Source organism: Mus caroli, chromosome 16 (genome assembly GCF_900094665.2).
Source record: "Mus caroli chromosome 16, CAROLI_EIJ_v1.1, whole genome shotgun sequence".
Classification (NCBI taxonomy): domain Eukaryota; kingdom Metazoa; phylum Chordata; class Mammalia; order Rodentia; family Muridae; genus Mus; species Mus caroli.
In genome coordinates, this window is record NC_034585.1 from 14,359,267 (window position 1) to 14,381,671 (window position 22,405).

Sequence of the window (22,405 nt, forward strand, 5' to 3'; positions counted from 1 at the left end):
CTTCTCAGATCTCTTTGTTCGTCTTGCCAGTGCTGATGTGTAAGCTTTTCCTGTTTTCCACATGCACTACTGTATGTATGTATGTATGTATGTATGTATGTATGTATGTGAGTACACTGTTGCTCTCTTCAGACACACCAGAAGAGGGCATCGGATCCCATTACAGATAGTTGTGAGCCACAATATGGTTACTGGGAATTGAACTCAGAACCTCTGGAAGAGCAGTCTTAACTGCTGAGCCATCTCTCCAGCCCTTCACACACAGTACTTTTAAATGTATTCATCTCCCTTCTGAAAGACTCCCTCAGGCAACAGGTCTCTACTTCCTAATGTGACCCTTTAACATAGTTCCTCATGTTGTGGTAATCCCAACCATAACATTTTTTGTTTGTTTGTTTGTTTTTTGTTTTGTTTTTCAAGACAGGGTTTCTCTGTGTAGCCCTGGCTGGCCTCGAATTCAGAAATCCGCCTGCCCCTGCCTCCCGAGTGCTGGGATTAAAGGTGTGTACCACCACTGCTTGGCCCCAGACCCCTGCAGGTGTGCAGGCCCGTTCATTTTCAGAATATTTGCACTCTACTTTGCATAGCACCTTCCCATCTGCCAGTTTACATCATCAGGAGAAACTGGCAGCAGTTTCTCAGGGAGCCCTATCCAGCTAGGGATACTTCACATAAGGCTGGAGGTGGACACTAGGAACCATGTGGAGTAAACACAAATAAAAACAATATTGAGCTGGGCACACTTGTGCACACCTTTAGTCCCAGCACTCAGGAGGCAGAGGCAGGTGGATCTCTGTAAGTCCAGGGTTAGCCTAGTGTACATAGCCCATCTGCCCCCTACATAGAGACCTTGTCTCAACATGTATACACGCATGTATCCCAGTGAAAAACTTAAGAGTGAGGTCAGATTGGTCTAAACTATGTAGCCAAGGCTAGCCTTAACCTCTGATCCTCTTACCTCTATCTTCCCAGTGTTGGGACTCCAAGCATATATAACCATACCTAGTTCACACAATGCTGGGATCAAACAAAGTCTACCAACTCAGCTGTGCTTCTAGTCCTTTCTGCTTGTTTGTTTTTGAGACAAGGTCTTGCTCTGTAGTCCAGGAAAGCTTTGAACTGACAATCCTGCTTCAGCTTCCCAGGAGCAGAGCCTGGGTATGTAAGCATCACAGCAGCTCAGCACAGTCTCGTCCTAATCTTGGGAGATGCACATTTCCAAGTCTTTCTCAGAGGTAGACAGTCTCTTTGTCCAGCCTGTCGCTGCTTTGGAATGTTTCTGTGGCAGAGTGAGGACTTAGAATTTCCTAGACTGCCATTTTGTTAAGTCAGAATATATATATATATGCATATGTATATATGCATAGCTTTTTGAGACAGTTTCTCTGTGTAACCCTGGCTGCCCTGGCCTCAAACTCAAGAGATCCACCTGCCTCTGCCTCCCAAACGCTGGGATTAAAGACATGTGCCACCACTATCCTGCCAGAATGTATTTTTAAAGTTTTCTTTTACTCCTTGAGTTAAGATATCAATAACTGGTTATCTCCATTGCAGGATTACTGCAAGCTATGCTTTTTTCTAGGTACCTGAATGTTCTATGTATCCTGTTATACAACAGGATATCCTGAATTTAACCACTATTTCACACACCGCAGTTCCCTCAGGTAGTCACGTTCTGACTCTCCAGGCTTAGAAGGCTGTGTCAAGCCTCTTAATCATCCCTAGAGTCCCGAAGTAGTGACTGTTTTTCATGGTTAAGAGGAAGATAGTCTAGGTAAGCCAGACTGAGGGAACTTGAATGAGGCCCAGCTTTTTAGCTGAGAGCATTCTATTATGGCTATTCCTATGACACACCTGTTTATCTCTAGATAAGACTCTTCTGATCTTGTCTGAGATATTCCTTCTTAATTCTTCCCTATGTGTGTCCAAGTGGCTCCAAATTCTAACAGAAAGAGAATGCAATCAGCTCTTCAACAAGTAAAAAGGACCAGATGAATCTCAGCTTGCAGCCACTTTACAGGCTCAGCCACCAATGCTTTCAATTCTTGGTGTGCACTGTAGCCTTTAATTGCTGCATACTGTATTGTTCCCTCACATCTTCATCCCAAATGGTCCTTTCAGGTACCTATCTCCTACCTGTTGCTATGGACTTGATATTACCACTGGATTGCACAGGACTAGAAAATACACCTATGACGTTTTGGTGGGAGGAGTCAGCTGTGCAGTGTGCACAAAGAAGGGTGTGGTGCTGAGACTCTCAGCAGTCCTAACTCATTTCCCTGCCAGGGCCTGTCGCCTCTTAATTTTCAGGAACCCTGCAGGGAAGTGCATTCTCATTGCTCTTCTCAGGAGGTCCACGCTACAGCTGCTCCATTAGGTTAAGTCAGCTCGCACTCTGCTCCTATTGCAGTTCTTTAAAAATGATGCGCACATGTCTATAGTTCCAACACTTGGACCGAAGGCAGGAGGATCTTGTGAGCCTAAAAGTTTGAAACCAGTCTGAGCAACATAACTTTGTCTCCTCAAATATCTACATCAGCGTTCCAAAGAATGAAAGCTATACGCATAAGTGAAATACAATAATGAACAAAAGTTCACCTGATGAGCTCAGCTCACAGCACCTGCTCCTCCCCCGTGTCTGTTCCTCATTTCCCACCAGGGAAGGCCCAAGAGTAACTCTGGAGGAGCCATCTGCCGCTGAGCCATAAGTCTCGTGCAGCTCACCTCATCCGCTAAAGCACAGAATGACCCATAACTACACGTCACTGTTTGCAGTTTTCTGTCAGCTTACTCTTGTCTACTGACATACATGTTGATACTTATACCTAAACCATTTTCTGTCATTGGCACAAAACATTTTATCATGTGAGTTGTTTTCTAAGATATTAGTAAAAGAAATGCTAAAAGAATTTCTCCAAAGTTCTCCCAAATAAGAATCCTAGATCATGAGAATGGCCTGATACAGAAGACATTACTTGTTTTATAAAGCAGGTGGGTCCATTTATCCACCTGACCCAAACAACAGTGAGAGTCCGGAGTCATCACAACTCCAACACCTAGTTTTATAGACAACTTAATTTCTGCCAACCTCAGGTATGTAAGCAACATCTTACCCAGCCTTTAGAGTACGTACTTGTGTAGCTCTGTGTTTAACTGTAACTTGATTGTGTAAATGAAGACGGCAGAAGCCAATCACTGGGGGAAGATATAGAGACAGGTTTTCCAGGTCCCAGGAAAAAAAGGAGGCGACATAGAGAAAGGCTCCAGCCAGGCTGTGGAGCCAAGAAGATGGAAATCATACAGACTGGGGGCTATGAGATCTGGTGGTGGCCTCCACCACAGAATGAATTCTAATATAGAATAGCTGATGAGTTTAGGACATAGATTCCGTGCCTAGCGGTTGTGACAACTAGCTGATTTTAAATATTGTCTGGTGTTTTCCATTCATGGCTACTCAGGTGGGGGCAGGGGGCAGGGAGCGAGCACAGCTGTGGAGCAGTCACTGGTGGTTGGCAGAGATGGCCAGTGCAGAGTGACTGCAGCTCCCGGAAAAGAGTTAGCTAGCCATGGGGGCTGAGTGAGGCCAGGGCGGGCAAGAGAGGCTAGTGAAGGCCAAGGCAGGTGAGCCCTACTGTGGCTCAGTCCTCAATCCTCCAGACATGCCATGCCTACATGTTATGCTCAGAGCTGGGAAAGGCTACTCCACTGCATTAGACTTCTAAAAGCACAGCAATCTACAACAGCAAGGAGCCGAACCCTCCTCTGTGCCAGGCCACAGGGCCTGAAAGGGAAGTCAGACCCAGTCTCAGCTTGAGCGAGCATCTCTGGGAGAGCAAGCACAGCACAGCACAGCACAGCACAGCACAGCACAGCACAGCACAGCACAGCACAGCACAGCACAGCACAGCACAGCACAGCACAGCACAGCACAGGAGAATAAACTCTTAGTTACTTTTCTATTACTATAATAAAAGCAGCATGACTAAGGCAAACCTATAGATGAGTATATTTGTGGCTTACCACTCCAGNAGCACAGCACAGCACAGCACAGCACAGCACAGCACAGCACAGCACAGCACAGCACAGCACAGCACAGCACAGCACAGCACAGCACAGCACAGCTACCACAGCACAGCTACCACAGCACAGCTACCACAGCTAGCACAGTCAGTGGCAGCACCTCTGAAGCGCTGCATAAGTTAATGTACAGGCAGAAGACATTTTCAGCGCAGCAATAAGCTTATTTCATTTGAAGGAAATCAAGAACCATTTGATCGTTCACAAAGTTCTCCAAAAGGCCATCCCTACAGGCCTTATTCTCTCAACAGCCTTATGGAGAGAGGCCTCCAGTGTGGCCTCACTGGTCCTCACCAGCATTTGGTGCCAAGTGCTGGGAAGTCTACTCTCTCTCGGCTGACCCAAGGAACAAGTCAGAGAGGGATGGTTCTAGAGGGCCATCCCTGGTTCTAGAGGGTTCTGACCAGGCTACCACCATTAGATCTTTGAGGATGGAAGGTCAGGATGTGGACTCTGCCCTACCTGCTATACTGTCCAGCAGACCATCTCTTTATCAGAAATGAGACATCACTCTGGTGCCAAGTCTCAAGTCCTAGACTCAAGTATTTCCAGCCTGAGCCTTCTGAGTAGCTGAGGCCACAGGTACAGCACTTGGCTCAACTCTGCATCTTATTTTGGAACCCCTTCAAAGAACTGTGCAAAGCTTATCTGTTAATTCATATTACATACCTTTCCTTGTGTGTGGGGGGGGTAAGGGGTGGGGGGAGGGGCATGGAGAGGTAGGAGGATGGCAGCAAGTGAACCTCTGAGTTCAAGGCCAGCCTGGTCTACAGAGCAAGTTCTGAGACAGAGAAACTCTATTTTAGTGAAACAAACAAACAAACAAACCCTGCAGGCTGACCCAGGTTGTGCCACCCTTGGCCTCTAGGAGCTACAGTATACCTTTTCTACTCAGTCTAGGACTCATTCAGGGAGAGAAAGACCTCAAGGTTAGGGCCCATCCAGGGAGAGAAGTCTTCATATTCTTAGAGCTTGTGACCTTGAGGGAGAAATGCAAAATGGGCCCCTTAACAGTGGGAATTAACCCGCTGTTCTAGATGTGCTAAGAGGACAAATCAGGTGATTCAGCCAGAGGAACAGAGGAACATTTTCACTATGGCATCTGGCATTTGAGACAAGTCTTGAAGGAAGGCTTGCTGATCCAGGCAGGGACAGAACAAAGAAATTCCAAGAAAACCAGGACACATGCATCAAGGAATTACCAGGATGGACACAGGAAGCACATGAGCTGCTACAGACAGCAGTGACATAAAAGCTTGGCAAGGAAGAGTTATGCCAGATAGTAAAGGGTTCCCAATGCCGGGCCAGTTCCAGGTTCCTTTTTCTTTAAAAAAAAAACAAACAAAAAAACAGCTTCTTACTATGTAGACCAGGTTGGTTTCAAACTCAGAGATTTGTCTGTTTCTGCCTCCCAGGTCCTGGGATCAAAGGTCTGCACCACCACACACAGCTTAAGATTGTGATTCTTGAGTTGTAGTATGACTCATCAAATTGACAGAATTGGTATTCTAAAGGACTTATTAATTAATAGATTTACTCAGAAGACACTGAGTTCCCCAAGTGGAAATTAGCCAAAGTACCCCAAGAAAAGCAGTATGCTAACAGGCTTGTTAGAGATATGAGAATTTAGGATGCTAGGATATAAATGTCTCTTCAGCAGGACTGAGTAGCCCTTAGGTTGTCACTGCCATGACAAAAGAGATGGCATAACTTAGTAAAAGTCATCCATTCTGCCCCGATCTGCATACTGAAGACTTACCTCTAGGGGCTGGAGAGAGGCTCAGGGATTAAGAGCACTTTCCAGTGTCCATCCATGTTAGGCAGCTTACAATTGCCTATAATTCTAGCTCCAAGAGATCAATTCCCTCTTCCATGATCCCCATGCACATACACACACAAATAAATAAAATAAATCTAGGGAAAAAGAAATAGAACGCTAGCAGCCAACTCTGGGGGGGTGAGTACAAAGTTAAAGTGGAATAAAGTGGAGAAGACTAATTATTAGATGCCGACTACTGAGTACTGCTGTGCTGCCGACTTGCCTGCCCAGCATGATCTCACTTGTCTCCTCAACAAAATGTGCTCCTGTGATGGGCTGTCACTCTTAACTGCCTGATGTCATCTATACCTCTGGGTAATGTTGCCTGATTGTTTGCCCCACCTCGTGGTTTTAGAGGAAACTGAGAATGCAAACTGGACCCACATGGATGACAGACATTTCCTCTGCTCACACTCACTCGTATCAGTGCTTTTTCTACAAAGATTCCTGCAACAGGATCACACCCATCATTAAGTTTTATCTATCAGCCTGCCATAAAGTCTCCAGTGCTCTCTTATCAGGGAAAATATAACTCTGTCTGGAGGGCAGGACGACTCTGGGTAATAATTATTTAGAAGAGAACACACTGATGTACTTAAATAATTCTGGTAATAAATAATATCTTCACGATGTAAATCTATCTGCCCAAGCTAAGCCAGATTTGCAGCCTCCTGTCTCTGTTTACAAAGTATTCAAAGTATAGCCTGGGGCCAGGACCCAAAAGAGATTTAAGGATGCCAGTGTTATGTGGAATGCATAAGCCTGAGGTGTATATAAGCTCTTCTGTTGGGAGGTGACTGTTATTTGGGCATTAGACCAGTGGATCAGGTGCTTAAGTAAAGAGCTTCCCTTCACCTCTAAGTGTGTGGAGTAATTTCTCACTGAGAAAACGTATTATTTCTATTACATGACATGCCTTTTGCTGACAGGCTTCAATTGGAATCCTGAAGGATCCTGAGTCACTGTGTGCATGTGCAATCAGTGTCAACAACGCCACCCAGACATGAACACACGTGCATGGGATGCTGCCCCTCCCACCTATCACAAGACGACCTGACCTATGGATGGAATGAATGCTATTACTCATGGTGCTTTAAATTCATCAGGGTGCTGAGGTAGAAACCAGTCTGTGTCTTTAGGAGCTTATAACTGGCCATGAGAAAATCTCCAAGTGCCACGTTCCCAGAGAACGCCTGGGCAAGGGAAATAAGCACAGTGCTAGTTTACAGTTTACACTAGTCAAGCCTCAGTGGGCACTGATACCCAGGGCCAGTGAGCACACACACATACCCTCTCAAGGTTCTGTGAGTCCAGGGCTAATAGTACCTCAAATCCCCAGTGCTGTTAACTCATGAGTTCTAGATCATGAGTTCTAGATCATGGTCAACACTTTTTAAAAAGCTAAGAGTGGGTCAACTCACACTGCCCTTCCAATGTGTACAGACCACATGGATTGCCTGATCACACTCCTTCCCCGTGGGAGACCATGGCAAAGAGACAGATGGACCCACTCACTCACCTGGACAGTCGGCTTCATCACTCTTATCCTCACACGTTGCCCAGCCATCACACTGCCAGGGGAGGGGTATGCACTGGATGGTACCACCGTGACATGCAAACTGCCCAGGGTTGCACCGAAGCTCTGTAGAACAAAGAGTAACAGGCTGTTGAGGAAGTAGCATAGAAGCAGAAACGTAGAAGGGAGGTGCTCTGCCCACATCATCGTAGCCCTGGGAAAGTAGTCTAGGAGCTGAGTGAGCTGCCCATGGACTGCTTCCTCAGCAGGGTCTGAGCATGCTCCCAAAATAGAGGAGAATGGTTATAACCTTGCACCAGAATATACAGAACATTTAAATGGCATGCCAAAATAAGGTGAAGGACAGAACCATGTCTAGCCAAGGGACTCTGGAATACCTTTCTTAAAAGGTGGAACTTGAATAGGGTTTCCTAGAAAGGCAACACTTTATTATGTTCTATGTGGTGTCACAGCAACAACACTGCAGGGAAATAAGAGCTTACAAGAGGGCTCGTCAAGGTGATGTGTGAACAGATGAGGCCACTCAAGACCCTGGAAAGCCAGCTGTCAGAAGCTGCAGGCTGAGATCCCTCACTTTTATCTATCAGGATGCTGCAGGCAGCCAGGTTACTAAGGCAGTAACATGAGAAGAGTAAGGTAAAGCTGGCAGTGGCTTCTGACAAGATAAAAATGCTAAACAAACTCAGCAAAACACAAGCTTCAAAAGAGGAGGCAGCAAGGACACTAGAGCCCAGTGTCAACTCCTCCCTTGTGTTGACTTTCCCTTTACTCTCCCCTCATGCCCCTTTCCTTTGGAGACAGGCTCTCACCATGTGGCCCAGATACACAGCAGCACACTGGTGGCCCAGGCCTTGTGCACGGAGGGCAAGCACCCTCCCGAGCTTAAGCCCTAGCCTGTCTCACTTTCCATACAGGTTGTCTGCTGTTGTTGTTTGGATTATTGTGTTCTTCTCAGGCGCTGTCCACTTTGTTTTTGGAGACACGGTTTCTCATTGACCTGAGATGGCTGTTTAGGGTAAGGTTAGCCAGCAAGCCCCAGGGCTGCCTGTTTCTGCCTCCCCAAACACCCAAGACAGTAAATATGTACCATGGGTGCTAGCTATTGAACCCAGGCCCTCATGCTTGCATAGAAAACACTTTACTGACTGAGATATCTCCTAAGGCCACAATGACATTTTATAGAGAATGTTATCCAAGATTAGGAACTGGACTTAAGGCTTCATCTTTTGACAAAGAATATGAGGGTCAGTGGGGTGGTTGGGTGGGTAAGCTGGCCTGCTGGCAAGTCTGATGACTGAGTTTGATCCCTGGAGCCCACATAGCAAAAGGAAAGAATTGACTCTTGCAAGTCATTCCCTGACTCCCACATATGCACCAAACACATAATACACTCCCAACATACAAAAAGTTTAAATGTAATAAAGTTTTCCTTTAAAAAAAAAAAAGGAGGNGGGGGTTGCTGGAGAGATGAGTTACTGGTTAAGAGCACTGTCTGTTGTGGAGGCCCTGGGTCTGATTCCCTCATAAAGGCTCACATACGCCCTCACATGTCTAGAGAATGGATCAAAAGGAGGATTTAGCACTCTAAACCACTGAGCCACCTCTACAGCCCTCAAATAAAAGAAATCTTAAACATAAAATAAAATAAAGTTGACATGGTATGTATGACAGAATAAATAGGCATTTCAAAACACTAATATCCTGGCAAGTGCTCAAGAATCTTAAACTAAACATGAGAAGTCGAGATGTGGAAACTGCGGAGAGAACAAACCTACTAACAAGAGAAGAGAACACGATGCGGAGATGGGGTGTCCCTGTAGAGCATCAGAACCAAGAAACAAAGAAAAAGACCGTAAGAAGGGAGCAAGAAGCCAACAAGATGGCTTAGTGGGAAGGAGACAACCTGCCTCCACAGGTCTCTGCTGTCCAGGCTTTTAAGCCACAGTGGCAGAGTCACCAGATCTCAGGCTGGAGCCTCGGAAAACCTGAGCCTTTCTTCCATTCTGAGTTATTTTTCCATCAGACCAAGGCAATATCTATAGGAGAGCACTAATGGGACTTACAGTTTCATGACCACCATGGTGGGGAGGGAACATGGCAGCAGACATGGCACAAGAGCAGTAGCTGAGAGTTTACATACTGATCTACAACCGTGAAGGAGGCAGGTAGGGCACATGATATTTGGAGGGTATAAACAGAACATGAGGAGCAGTGATGGAGACAGAGCTGGGCTTGCTTATAGAGCTAGCTATATAACGCTTGTGAGTCTCCCTTGTCTTCACTGACCTTTGCTTCACCAAGAGAGGCACAACTTCTGGCACTCCTCCTAGTCTTTCCTGCTGATTTGTGCTAAGGCCTGGCTGTCTCTGCTAGGTCACGTCACCACTGTTGGTATCCTGATGCTACCAAACTGGACTGCTGGTGTATCTGTGAAGTGTTTGTGAGTGGATCAAGCTGCCACTGCCTGCTAACCTGTGAACTGTACTGATGATTTCCAGACAACACAGACAGGAGTTACTCCAAAGAACCTTTCTAAACAGATCCACTTCCCCATTATCCATTCTTTCCCACTACCTCTGGTAGGTGGTGGGCTAAAAGGAAAGTTAGAGTATATAAGAGCCATCATTAAAAATAGGTTTTGAAAAAAATTAAAGTTACCACAAAGTGGATCAAAGACTTCTACCATAAGTGCTAAAACTATAAAATCCTAGAAAGCTGGGCGGTGGTGGCACATGCCTTTAATCCCAGCACTTGGGAGGCAGAGGCAGGCAGACTTCTGAGTTCAAGGCCAGCCTGGTCTACAAAGTAAGTTCCAGGTCAGCCAAGGCTACACACAGAGAAACCCTGTCTCGAAAAAAAAAAAATCAACAAAAGAAAAAAACCTAGAAAATAGGGGACTGGTCCTGGATATAAGACCAACAGCAACAGTCAGCAAAAGAATAAACAGATAAAAAAAAAAAAAGGAAGAAACAGATAAAAAAAAAAAGAATAAACAGATAATGGTGACTTCACAGAGTTTTATGGTCAGGACACGATCAAAGACCAGAAAAATAACCCACTGAATGGATATTAAATTCAGTATCACATATGGCACTAATATTCAGAATATATAAAGAATTCCTGTAACAATGTAAAAACTCAACTGCCCAACTCAAATCTAAAAAAATCATGTAGTTATTTCTCCAAAGAAATAGAAACAATTGCCTTTAATCCCAGCACTTGGGATGAAGAGGTAGGTGGATCTTTGTGAGTTCAAAGCCAGCTTGATCTACACTAGGACAGCCAATATGATTCACTAATAAACACATGAAAAAATGCTCAGCAACATTAGTCATCAGAGGTACACAAGCCAAACTACAGTGAGACAGGACTATGCACTAGAACAACTAGAACAGAACTATTTCTTAAAGTGTCCTGACAAGGAGTAGAGAATGAGCCTTAGACTACTACTACAGTTTTGAGAGATGATTCAGCATCCATGGAACATAGAATTAACATATCAACTAGCAATTTCGCTCATAGACATATACTCAAGAGAACTGAAGGCAGAGACTCTAACAGGTAGTTGTGCACCGAAGTCTACATCAGCACTTACTATGGAAGCAGCTCATAGGCATCAGCTGAAGGATGGAGAGAAAGTGCGCTCTATTCATTCAGCAGACTATTACTTGGTTATAATAACTTATATGTGTTACAATGGGTTATTTGGAGAGGTTAATACATTGTTCTGTGGGTGCGAACTGAGAGTTTGTAGTTTGTGTCTGTAGGAATTTCTAAGTCTTAGCGATAAGATTCTTTTTCTAGAATCACCTTCTCTGTCAGCAAGATTTAGCCTCATTTTAAATTATGTAAATTGAGCTGTCTCAAATGTCTGTAGGAAATCTAGAATACTTTCTTTTCTTTCTTTCTTCTTTCTTTCTTTCTTTCTTTCTTTCTTTCTTCTTCTTTCTCTTTCTTTCTTTCTTTCTTTCTCTTTCTCTTTCTTTCTTTCTTTCTTTCTTTCTTTCTTTCTTTCTTTCTTTCTTTCTTTCTTTCTTTTTTTGAGACAGGGTTTCTCTGTGTAGCCCTGACTGTCCTGGAACTCACTCTGTAGACCAGGCTGGCCTTGAACTCGGAAATCTGCCTGCCTCTTCCTCCCAAGTCCTGGGATTAAAGGCATGCGTCATCATCGCCTGGCTAGAATACTTTCTCTCCATGTCCACCTGAGTGCCCTGAGACAATGAGGACTCGTGGCGAAGTGGTCATGCACAACTTGTGCCTCAAGAGTGGTCTCTGCAGGTCTGTCATTTGCTTATCATCCTGCTCTAGCAGCTGTGTCCTAGCAGGCTTTGCAAAGGCTCTCAGTCTATACCACAAGCTTCTAGAAAAAAAGGTATTTTTTCCAGGATCACACTCCAAACCAGCAGCAGAGCAGAAAGGATCTGAAGGGATCTGGAGGGACCTCTTTTCCATTTGGCCACACTATTCTAGTTTTTCCTGTGGATATCATCAAGAGGAGACATAACCACTGTTAACAATAGATAACTAACATACAAAATAGATCCCATTCTAAGTTAAGAGTGAAGAACAACTTGAATGAGGCCTGGGATAGGCCAATATCTAAGCCACCACAACACTGCCTAGGGCAATCCTACAATCAGCATGGCAGTAGGGAAAGGCACAATAGTACAGAGCCGTCTAAGTTAAGACTGAGCCTAGCAGTTTCATAAAATATGGTCTGACTTCAAGAAGGACTGCAGCTGCCAATGAAGGGAAAAATCAGGGTGCTTGTCCAACACACGCCAGGGAGGACAGAGCCAGGAAAGGGAGGACAACCATGACCAGACCTTTGTGATGTTTACACTTCCCACCACCTTCAAAAGTACCATTTGTGCTTTCATGAGAGCCCAGGGACATTTACACCCTTGCCCCAAGAATCTTCTTGGGCCTGGTTTGGCACTCTCTGCAACTCTGCAATCCTGTAGCGCCTTTCTGGTCACTGTCACATACCTGGCCCCTACAGCTTCCTGGGATGGTATGCGAGATTAGTATAGAAAGAGGCACCAGAAACCCATCTTAAGACTAGCTTCAGCTCCAGACCATATGGCTATAACCATATCTTGCTAGGCGACACTCCTTGTTCTGATATGCATGAAGGTGACCATTCCTGGCAGTCCTGGGGGCTGAGAAGAACTCACTCAAGTACTGCTTGTTACTCAAGTCCTGAGTGTTCTGTTGCTAGCAATGACCTTGGAAGAGGAGAATGCTCTGAAAAGGTCCCCTAAGCAAAGGGGAACCAGAGCTCAGGGCTTTGCAGAGTATGGCCCACTGCTGGGTCTCTCCAGCAAAGTCCTGGCTAGGGTGGCCAGTACTCAACTAAACCTGAAGCTGAATAAATTCAGAGGCCACCTGGCCAGGTATCTTAGTGACTTTTCTATTGCTATGAAGAGACACCATGACCAAGGCAGCTTACAGAAGAGCTTAATGGAGGTTCACAATTTGAATTACTTCTGACCATGAGGGTAGGGAGCACTGCCATCAGGTAGGCAGGAATGGTGCTGGAGCAGTAGCTGAGAGTGTGCATGTTGAGACAACACAAGAGGCAGTGGCACAGTTTCTGAAACCTCAATGCCAACCCCAGTGACACACCTTTCCAACAAGGCCACACCTCCCAATCTTTCCTAAATAGTTCTACCACCTGAAACCAAGTATTAAAATATAGGAGCCAATAAGGGCATTCTCATTCAAACCACAAAACTTCCCACAGCTACATAGTTGAGTTTAAGGTTACACGAGACACTGTCTCAAGAAAACTGAACTTTAGCAGGGGCAGGCTGGCTCAGTGGGTAAAGGCACACACATGGACATACACACAACATGTAAGTGTAATAAAAGCAAGACTCAACTTTGCTCTACTGTGTCTAGTAAACAGCCTTCTACAGTACTTTTTAAGTACTATCCTTATTTAGAGAAAAAGAAATGAGATTCCCACATGCCTCTGAGGACCAACTTTCCAAATGGAATTGCAGACAAATTACCTGACTCACAAAAGCAAATTTAAGATATGGAAAGATTTCAAAGTCCTACAGGTAAGTTTTTGTTATTGAGACGGAGATTTTGGCTTTGTAACCTAGGCTTACTGCCAACATAATTCTCCTTCCTCCCTGGTAGTAAAGGGTGGAAGTCAGAACCTCATAGATATATTAGACAAGCACTCTACCACTGAACTACACTCCAACCCCACCTAAGGGCAATACTAAATTAAACAAGGCAACTCCTGAAGCAAAGCTAGACTGGAGTTCTGAGGCATACAAAAAGATGATCTCAGGCCAAGAAGCAATGGACAGCTGTACTCCACCCACTCTTAAATCTAAACAGTATCACGCTCTGATCTCTGCTCAGAGTTCTATGCAGCTAAAAGCATCATTTCATATACTCCTGGGAAACTGCAGTTAAGCACAAGACCAACACACCACAAACTATCTGAAAAGGAATGTTATTTATGGTTAACTAGGCTGTGCACCCAAAGTGCTTAACAGAGTGTGGGATGTTCAGACATGATGTGGAGGCAGAGGGACAAAGACAGAAGCAACTAGGCCCAACACAGATGTAGGACAGGTGAGGAGGAAATGTGCTCAGCACCTGACAGGCTGAGTGTGGGAATTCCTGAAGGGTAGTGCTGGGCATGGCAGCAAAAGGGAACAGTAAGGACAGATGATGATGGTTAGCTGGAAAATGGGCTGAGACTCAAGGTGGAAAGGTACAAGACGAGACAGAGCCAAAGGTCCCCACTAGAGCAGCACATATCAAAGTATTAATGTCAGGCTACCTAGACTCCAAATACTTGTTCTACTTTACAAGGTGAAGCTCTGAAGCTATGTAACCTTGGCCAAGTAATGTATTCTAAGACCCTGCTGTCTATATAGAACAGGGTTAAATCCCACCTCACACTGCAACTGTGACATACAAACATGGAACAGCATTTAGCTACAATTTTATGTCTGTGTCTGTTTGTGTTCTAATCATCTTTATAGTTACTTTCTGGTTTTTTGTTTTGTTTTAAATCATGTTTTACCATTAGTTATAGGACCTATTTCCTTTTAAAATACCTTTTCTTAAGCATGGTTTGCAAGCAAAAAATATAAATAAGTAAATAAATAACAAGACAAAACTCTTGCTACACAAGCGTGACATCTAAACCTGATCCCTGGAACTGGTGAAAAAAGCTGCGAACAGTAGTCTGCATCTGCAATCCCAGCAATCTCAGGAGAGATGGGGACAGAGAGAAGAGAACTGGATCACAAAAAAACTCTGGAAGAAACAAGGAGAGACTCTCTCCCTCAAAAACAAGGTAGAAGAGGTTTCACTAGACCCAGGCCAGCCTAGTCTACAGACTGAGTTCCATGCCTCCTAGGCTGTACAGGAAGACCCTGTCTCAAACACAAAACAAGGTAGGAAGAGAAAGAGAACTGCTTCCCAAAAACTGATCTCCACACAAACATTGTTTAAATGCCCTCCAACAGTGTGTGTAAGTGTGCCCTTGCATGTGAACACATGCATATGTACTTGTGCAAAGGTCAAAAATCAATGTTAGGTGTTTTGCTCAATGGTTCTCACTTTTTTTTTTTGGTAAGACAGGAACCCTTGCTGACCTGAAGCTCACCAATTCAGCAAGCTGAGCAGGCAAATGAGTTCTAAGACCTCTCTTCACTTTTCACAGCTGACCCATGCTGTTCTTCCCAATCTTTCATGTGCTTGCTAGGGATTAAACGCAGGTCCACAAACTTGCTTAGCCAGCATTTTACCAATTAAGCCATTTCCCCAGGCATAAAAATACTTCTTTTCAGTGACAGTCTCAGTCACTACATAGCCTGAGCTGGTCTGGAACTCATAAGCTTTCCCTGACTCTTCTGAGTGCTGTTGAATAAAACACCCTTTCTGACCCTTTACTTCCACGGAAATGTCTTCAGAGATAATATAACCACACGGTTCCAAACACACAACGCCTACATAAAAGGTGACAGCAAGGTTAAAATTATGAGCAAGTCTCCCAAGCTTGTGGAAACCCATGCAATGCAGGCGTTCCTTTGAACACAAAGACACTGTGGTAAGATCACAGGCTGAAAGCCACTGATGAACCACCCAGGCCTAAAGAACAGTAAAGCATTAGTGCACACCCTGTGGAAACTATGGACACTGAAGGGTCTCGACCCAATGACAAGATACCTATCTTTAGGTAGTCTGCACTCCTCAACTACCCAGTGCTGTCACCTGGTTTTGGAACTGTGACACAGGAGGCAATGCATGTCATCAACATGCTGGTCCTAAGTGTCCTTAGTTTCGCTTCTGATTAAAATCTAAGTGATACCCTCTACTGATCTCCAGGAATACCTGTGTACAGACACACATAAGCAAAAGTAAACATTAAAAACAAACAATAACATACAAACAGCAAGAGAAAAAGGGCTGGGCGTGGCAGCTTATGCTTACTTGGGAGGTTTAAGGCAAGAGAATCACCATGGGTTCAAGTCCTGCTTATGGTATGCACTGAATTCTAGGACATCTGAGCTGCAAAGGAAGATCTTGTTTCACACAAAACAAATTTAAAAAACACAAACAAAAAAACAGTTAGTAAAAAGCTTACAATGTGCCGGGCGTGGTGGCGCACGCCTTTAATCCCAGCACTCGGGAGGCAGAGGCAGGCGGATTTCTGAGTTCGAGGCCAGCCTGGTCTACAGAGTGAGTTCCAGGACAGCCAAGGCTACACAGAGAAACCCTGTCTCGAAAAACCAAAAAAAAAAAAAAAGCTTACAATGCAAGGACTTGAGTTCAATCCCTAGAAACCACTTTTAAAAATCCAGTTGTGCCGGGCGTGGTGGCGCACGCCTTTAATCCCAGCACTCGGGAGGCAGAGGCAGGCGGATTTCTGAGTTCGAGGCCAGCCTGGTCTACAAAGTGAGTTCCAGGACAGCCAGGGCTATACAGAGAAACCCTGTCTCGAAAAAACCAAAAAAAAAAAAAAAAAAAAAAAAAAAAAAAAAAAAAAATCCAGTTGTGAGGCTGGAGAGATGGCTCAGCAGTTAAGAGCACTGACTGCTCTTCCAGGGGTCCTGAATTCAATTCCCAGCAACCACATGGTGACTCACAACCATCTGTAATGGGACCCAATGGCATCTTCTGTTGTGTCTGAAGACAGCTACCATGTACTCATATAAACAAAATAATACAATAAACCATAAAACAAAACAAGCAAGCAAAAACAGTTGTGGCTAACTGGGCACTGTGATGCATGCCTTTAATTCCAGCACTTGGGAGACAGAGACAGGCAGATCTCTGTGAGTTCTCAGCCAGCCTGGTCTACAGATTGAGTTTTTGGATAGCCAGGGCTACACAGAGAAACTCTGTCTTGAAACAACAACAAACCCTAAAACAACAAATAAATCCAGTTGTGGTAAGATGAGCTTGTAACCCCAGTACAGGGGAGGGAGGCAGAAGTGGACACCTGGCTGGCCTAAGGGAGTGAGTCTCAGGCCAGTGAAAAACTCACAAAACCAGTTTGGGGCTGTGGAAATGGCTCAGTCAAGAAACAGCTTTTGGTGCACACATGAAGATCTGAGTTTGGTCCCAGATCTATTTAAAAACTGGTATGGCAGCATGTGCCTAATCCTAGCACAGGGAAAGTGAAGACAGGACTCTCCCAGACTTGTTGGCCAGCCATTCTAACCAAGTCCATGTGCTATGAATACAGTGAGACCTTGCTTCAAGAACCAAGATGGAGAGTGAATTAAAGGATAGTCCACATTAATCTCTAGTTTTCACACCCACACACATGTGCACATGCACCCATATCCACATATATACATAGAAACACAAACATACACCATCAGATGGTGGTGCCTAAGCAGTGACAGCTGAGCCTGATCCTTGGCTTTCATACTCATCTGTTCACACCCACACCCACCCTCCCACATATGGCTATGATCTCCTAAAGTTCCTTCAGGAACCCACCTGAGTACACTCTCAAGCCAGCTGACTCACCTAGCCCCACAGTCAGCCTTGTCCTGCTCAACAGGAAGCAGCCCCCAGCTGAAGGAGAAAGACAAACTGGGTGAAATGATGGCTGACATCAGCAAATAGAAGTCAGCCTATGCAGAAAGCAGCAGAGAGGGAGCAAGGAGTGTGGGGATAGGAGAAGCAGCTCAGGGTAACTGAAGTAACAACTTCACTGGGTAGAAGAGGACAGAAACGAAGAGAGAGAGTGCAGCTTCACATCAAGCCAGGCCCCAACCAAGGCTACCCATGAGCTGCCCAGCTCATGTAGTCAACTCTGTGCCCAAGTCCAGATGCCAAGACACACCCCTTTTCTCTGGGACACCCCACCTGTACCCTAGACTGGATGGCTGGTAAGCTTTAGGAAGGATCCACACAGCAAGAAGTCCTCGCTCTTTGTCTCTCAGTATAGCTAATACCCAAGGAGCAAGAGTCACCAAACATGAGGCCCAACCAGATGGCTCTGCCTCCTCCCTCCTCCAACTCCCATCCCTACAGAATGACTACAAGGACCTCATCCTCTTTGCCACCTCCATTAGGGCAGCTGCAAGGCAGATGGCTAAAGGAACTACTGTCCTTTATGTTAAACTAAAACACAATAGCCATTTTAATATGTGTGTGTATACATACATACATACATACAAACAAATTTCATTTTATATGTATTCGTGTTTTCCCTGTATGGATGTCTGAGGGTGTCAGAAGCCCTGAAACTGGAATTATAGACAGGTGTGAGCTGCCATGTGGTTGCTGGGAATTGAACCTGGGTCCTCTGCTAGGCCATCTCTCCAGCTCCTCAAAAAATGGTTTCTAAGTGCCCACTCTGCCTGTCCAAGCACAAAGGACACAAACCCACAAAATATGTCAATGAGTAACCCCTGTCACTATGAATAACTCTAGCACTGTGAGAAATAGAGTGGCTATATGTTTGCTCTTATTTGCAGATATTAGTTCGAAATCTTTACAAGTGGATGTATAGCCTGGAGTAACCACAGAAAGTAAAAGGGGACATGGCCCTAGAGAGGGGAACAGTAAGACCAGGTACCATAAAAGGAAAATGGGAAAAAGGAGTGTGTGTGTGTGTGTGGGGGTGCTTTATCTAGGAGGTATTTAAAGTGGTAATGCTCCTCCCAAGAGCCATAGACTAACAGACTAACAAAAACCCTAGTATCAGGCAAGGGAAACCTCCCTTCAAATTATTGGTTAGGGGGGGTCTAAGTTGACTCCCAAAACAGTGCAGGGTATTGCTGTTACCGTTGGTGGCCTCCCAGAACTTGAAAGTTAAACTCCTATTGGTGAAGACACCATACATTTTGCATGTGTAAGATAGAAAGCTGAGCTGGCACTGACCTTGAATCCTCCTCCCTTAGGAGGAGCTAACATCCAAAGGTGTTACAGTACAGCTGCCAAGGAGAAAAGCAATCAACAGTCTTACCCAGCTGTGGACGCTGTCCACACAGTAGTGAACTGCACGGCAAGGTAGCCCCAAGGATGCAATAGTGGCACCTGTGTCTTGGAAGTGACCAACCGCAGTCTGATGGGACTGAAGGAGTTCACATCACATGCAGAGAACAACTGAGTGAGGGCTGTCCATCCTCAATGCATGCACAACTCCTACAATTAAAGCTTAGGGCCGGGCGTGGTGGCTCACGCCTTTAATCCCAGCACTCGGGAGGTAGAGGCAGGCGGATTTCTGAGTTCGAGGCCAGCCTGGTCTACAAAGTGAGTGCCAGGACAGCCAGGGCTACACAGAGAAACCCTGTCTCGAAAAACCAAAAAAAAAAAAAAAGCTTAGGGAACACGCACAAGAGGTCAGAGACCCTAAAAGGGCATGGGAGTGGGACAGAAAAACTGTAAGATTCACTTCAAGATAGTATCTTCTACGACAGGGAGCTGTACCCATGAAATCTTAACAATATATTTGCTCAAACAAGATCTGCATAAAGACTGCCAATTGACATCCAATGTGGACGAGGTAAGTCTCACAAGGCCCCACACCTAGAGGAAGAGCTACAGGAAAATAATGGTTGCTAAGAGAAGAAACATTCTTCTCCAGGGGATGAGCCCGATAGGCTACTCAATCGCAAACAGTCAGCACACAGACATATAGAGACAGTAACACTACATGACTCAGCAGGATGTATTTATGTACACATATGTACATGCAATATATGTAATAATAATCAAGAAAAAGGGGTCAGGAATTTCAAGTGGGGACACAGGAGTTGGAGGGAGAGAGTGGGGTAAAAATGATATACAGTATTCACACATGAAATTCTCAGAAATAACTAAAATAATGTGAAAACATAAAGAACACAAGGTGAAAAGAAAATCCTGCAGTGGTTGCTATGTGTGTGGCAAGATTGAAAACCACTGCACTGAGCTCTGGGACCTCTTAGAGGGAGGCCCCCGCTGACTTGCACGTACACACCATCCGGCTCGCAGACTCAAGGGTTCCCTAGACTCCTTCAAATCTACCTGTGAATAATACCAACAGATGATCTGTGTAAAGCACTTGCTTTATATCAGATACATTTTGGAGTATTTCCTCACCCATTTTAATCCTTAAGTCTCCATGAACCCATATTATGATGCTTATATTCAAAGTGAGGAAGATGAGGCACAAAAGTAATCTAGAGAGGTGGGAGGGAGGAGGAGGAGAGAGAAGGACAGGGACAGTGACAGAGGAGAGGAGAAAGGAGAGGGGCGGGGAGAGAACCAGATGAGAGGAAGAGGAGACCATAAAGCACTATGCCCATCTTGACCCCGGGCAATGTAGCTTCAGGGTAAATGCTTTGAATCCACAACCACCAGCCATTAACCAGAATGAGAAAAAGACCTTTGCAAAACTTGTCAGTTTTGTCAACTTGACCCGTGGTCATGTCTGTAGAACATTTTCTTGATTACCAATTGATGCAGAAGAGACCAACCCACTGTGGGCAGTGCCATGACTAAGGCAAGTGGGTCTAGGCTCTGTAAAAAAGCTGGGGGAAGGCAAGTCCACTCCTGCCTCCAGGTTCTTGCCTTCAGCCTCCTCATGATGGACTATAGTCTGTGAGGTGAAATAAACCCCTTCTCCCCCAAGTTGTTGTGGCTGTGTTATGTAGCACAGCAACAGAAAGCAAATTGTAACTTCCAATCCTCTTCTAACAGACAACTTGCTCTTCTACCACCTAAGCACAAAGCCATCTATGTCCACTAGCCCCATAGCCACAGGCCCCCAAGCTATTACCTCCAGCCTGGGCTTGTCCTACCAAGGACTGCCATGGCAAAATATGACCGGCCTCCACTAAACTTTCTAAGATAGTTGGTAAGTCAAGTTGTCTTACCAACCAAAACCAAGCTGTCACAGAATAACCACATTCAGGCATTCCTCAGCACAGTTGCCTGGGACCTCAAACTGAGCTTCACAGGTCTGTGCTCTGCAGGCTGGGAGGGAAACCAAAGCTCATGACATCCTCAGCACACATAAGCACAGGCAGTGAACAAAAGGCAGAGCTGCACACCTAAGCAGCCGTTTGCTTAGTCATGGGCTCTTTATTGGGTCCTAAATATTTCAGAATCAAAAACCCACCAAAGGAACTCTCCAATAGTCAGAGGCTTAGCCCACAAGGGGAAAATCAACTACTGGATTGCTGTCATCTCTAAGACAATCTGCCATCACTGCCAAGAAGACAAAATGCATAGCTAGATCAGCTCTATAGTATGAGAACCCATACTATAGAGCTATTGGATCTGCCATCAATGCTAGGTACTACCTGGTATACAGACTATCTCTCCTTACTGCTAAGAGGAGAGTATCTATGAACAAGGCCAGGGAGAGGCACATGACTTCTTTAAGGTCACTCCCAGCTGGGAGCAGCACAGCTGGAATATAAAAGATAGCTGTCAATGCTAATACCTCTCAAAGTGGCCTGAGCCTCTTTCAGGGGCCAGCAATAGGCAGGGAAAAGGACCAGGATTCTTGGACTGTGGCCCTGCAGGGAAGGCAAGTTTTTCTTAACTATGAATACTATTGCTGAAACTATGGCTTAACTTTCTCTCCCAATGAGAGTTTAAACAGTGTTAGGATAAGCAAAAAAAAAAAAAAATTAATAATGTTGTACTCCCTATATAGGTGCATAACGATCAAAGCAGCCAGGTTCCCAGAATTAAATCTCATCTAGGTCACAGCTTTATTAAAGTTCTCTATTTTAGTTTCTCTGTCTATAAAACTGGGCTAATAACAGTCTTCCAGGGACCACTTGAAAGCTAGCACATACATTAGTACTTAGAACAGTATCTGACATGTAATATCTTCAAACAACTAAGATTAAGCATTCATTTTTTAAAGGACATTGGGGGCTGGAGTGAAGCTCAGTGGTAGAGTGCTTGCCTAGCGTGCACAAGGCCCTGGCTTGGTTTTCCTGGCACCACAAAAACAAAAGAACAGAAAAAAGAGTGTAGACAAGTTAAGCCCAGCTCCACACTCTGCCTCTCCTCATCACCACTGAAAGGTTTACCCTGCATCGAAGAAACCCACAATGCCCTGGCTCTCCCTCACAACACTGGGCAGGAGCAAGAGGAGAACCCTCTGCCTCCCTCCTAAGAGATGGGTTCTAGCCAGTATCCTCCTTACACCCATGTGTGCTTCAGACCCAAGACCTTGAAAGGAAGCAAGCAAATCTAGAATAGGGCATCCGTTTTGCAAAAGTCAGCTACAAAGACTATGCCCAACAGACATGATGAATGTGTAAAGAGACATAATACACACAAGAAAAAAAAAGTCAAAATATCACTATTTGCAGATGATATGATAGTATATATAAGTGACCCCAAAAATTCCACCAGAGAACTCCTAAACCTGATAAACAGCTTCAGTGCAGTAGCTGGATATAAAATTAACTCAAATAAACCGATGGCCTTTCTCTACACAAAGGATAAACGGACTGAGAAAGAAATTA

The 22,405-nt window shown here is 44.9% G+C and overlaps 1 protein-coding gene across 2 annotated transcripts in view; it reads right to left on the reverse strand.

Annotated features, from left to right (window-relative positions):
• Dgcr2 (DiGeorge syndrome critical region gene 2) overlaps positions 1-22,405 on the reverse strand; it is a 50,601-nt gene that overhangs the window by 23,939 nt on the left and 4,257 nt on the right. For both annotated transcript variants that reach the window (XM_021185478.1, XM_021185477.2), the window contains exon 2: positions 7,416-7,538. In XM_021185478.1, the coding sequence (XP_021041137.1) occupies positions 7,416-7,538 (123 nt within the window). The remainder of the gene's footprint in view (positions 1-7,415; positions 7,539-22,405) is intronic.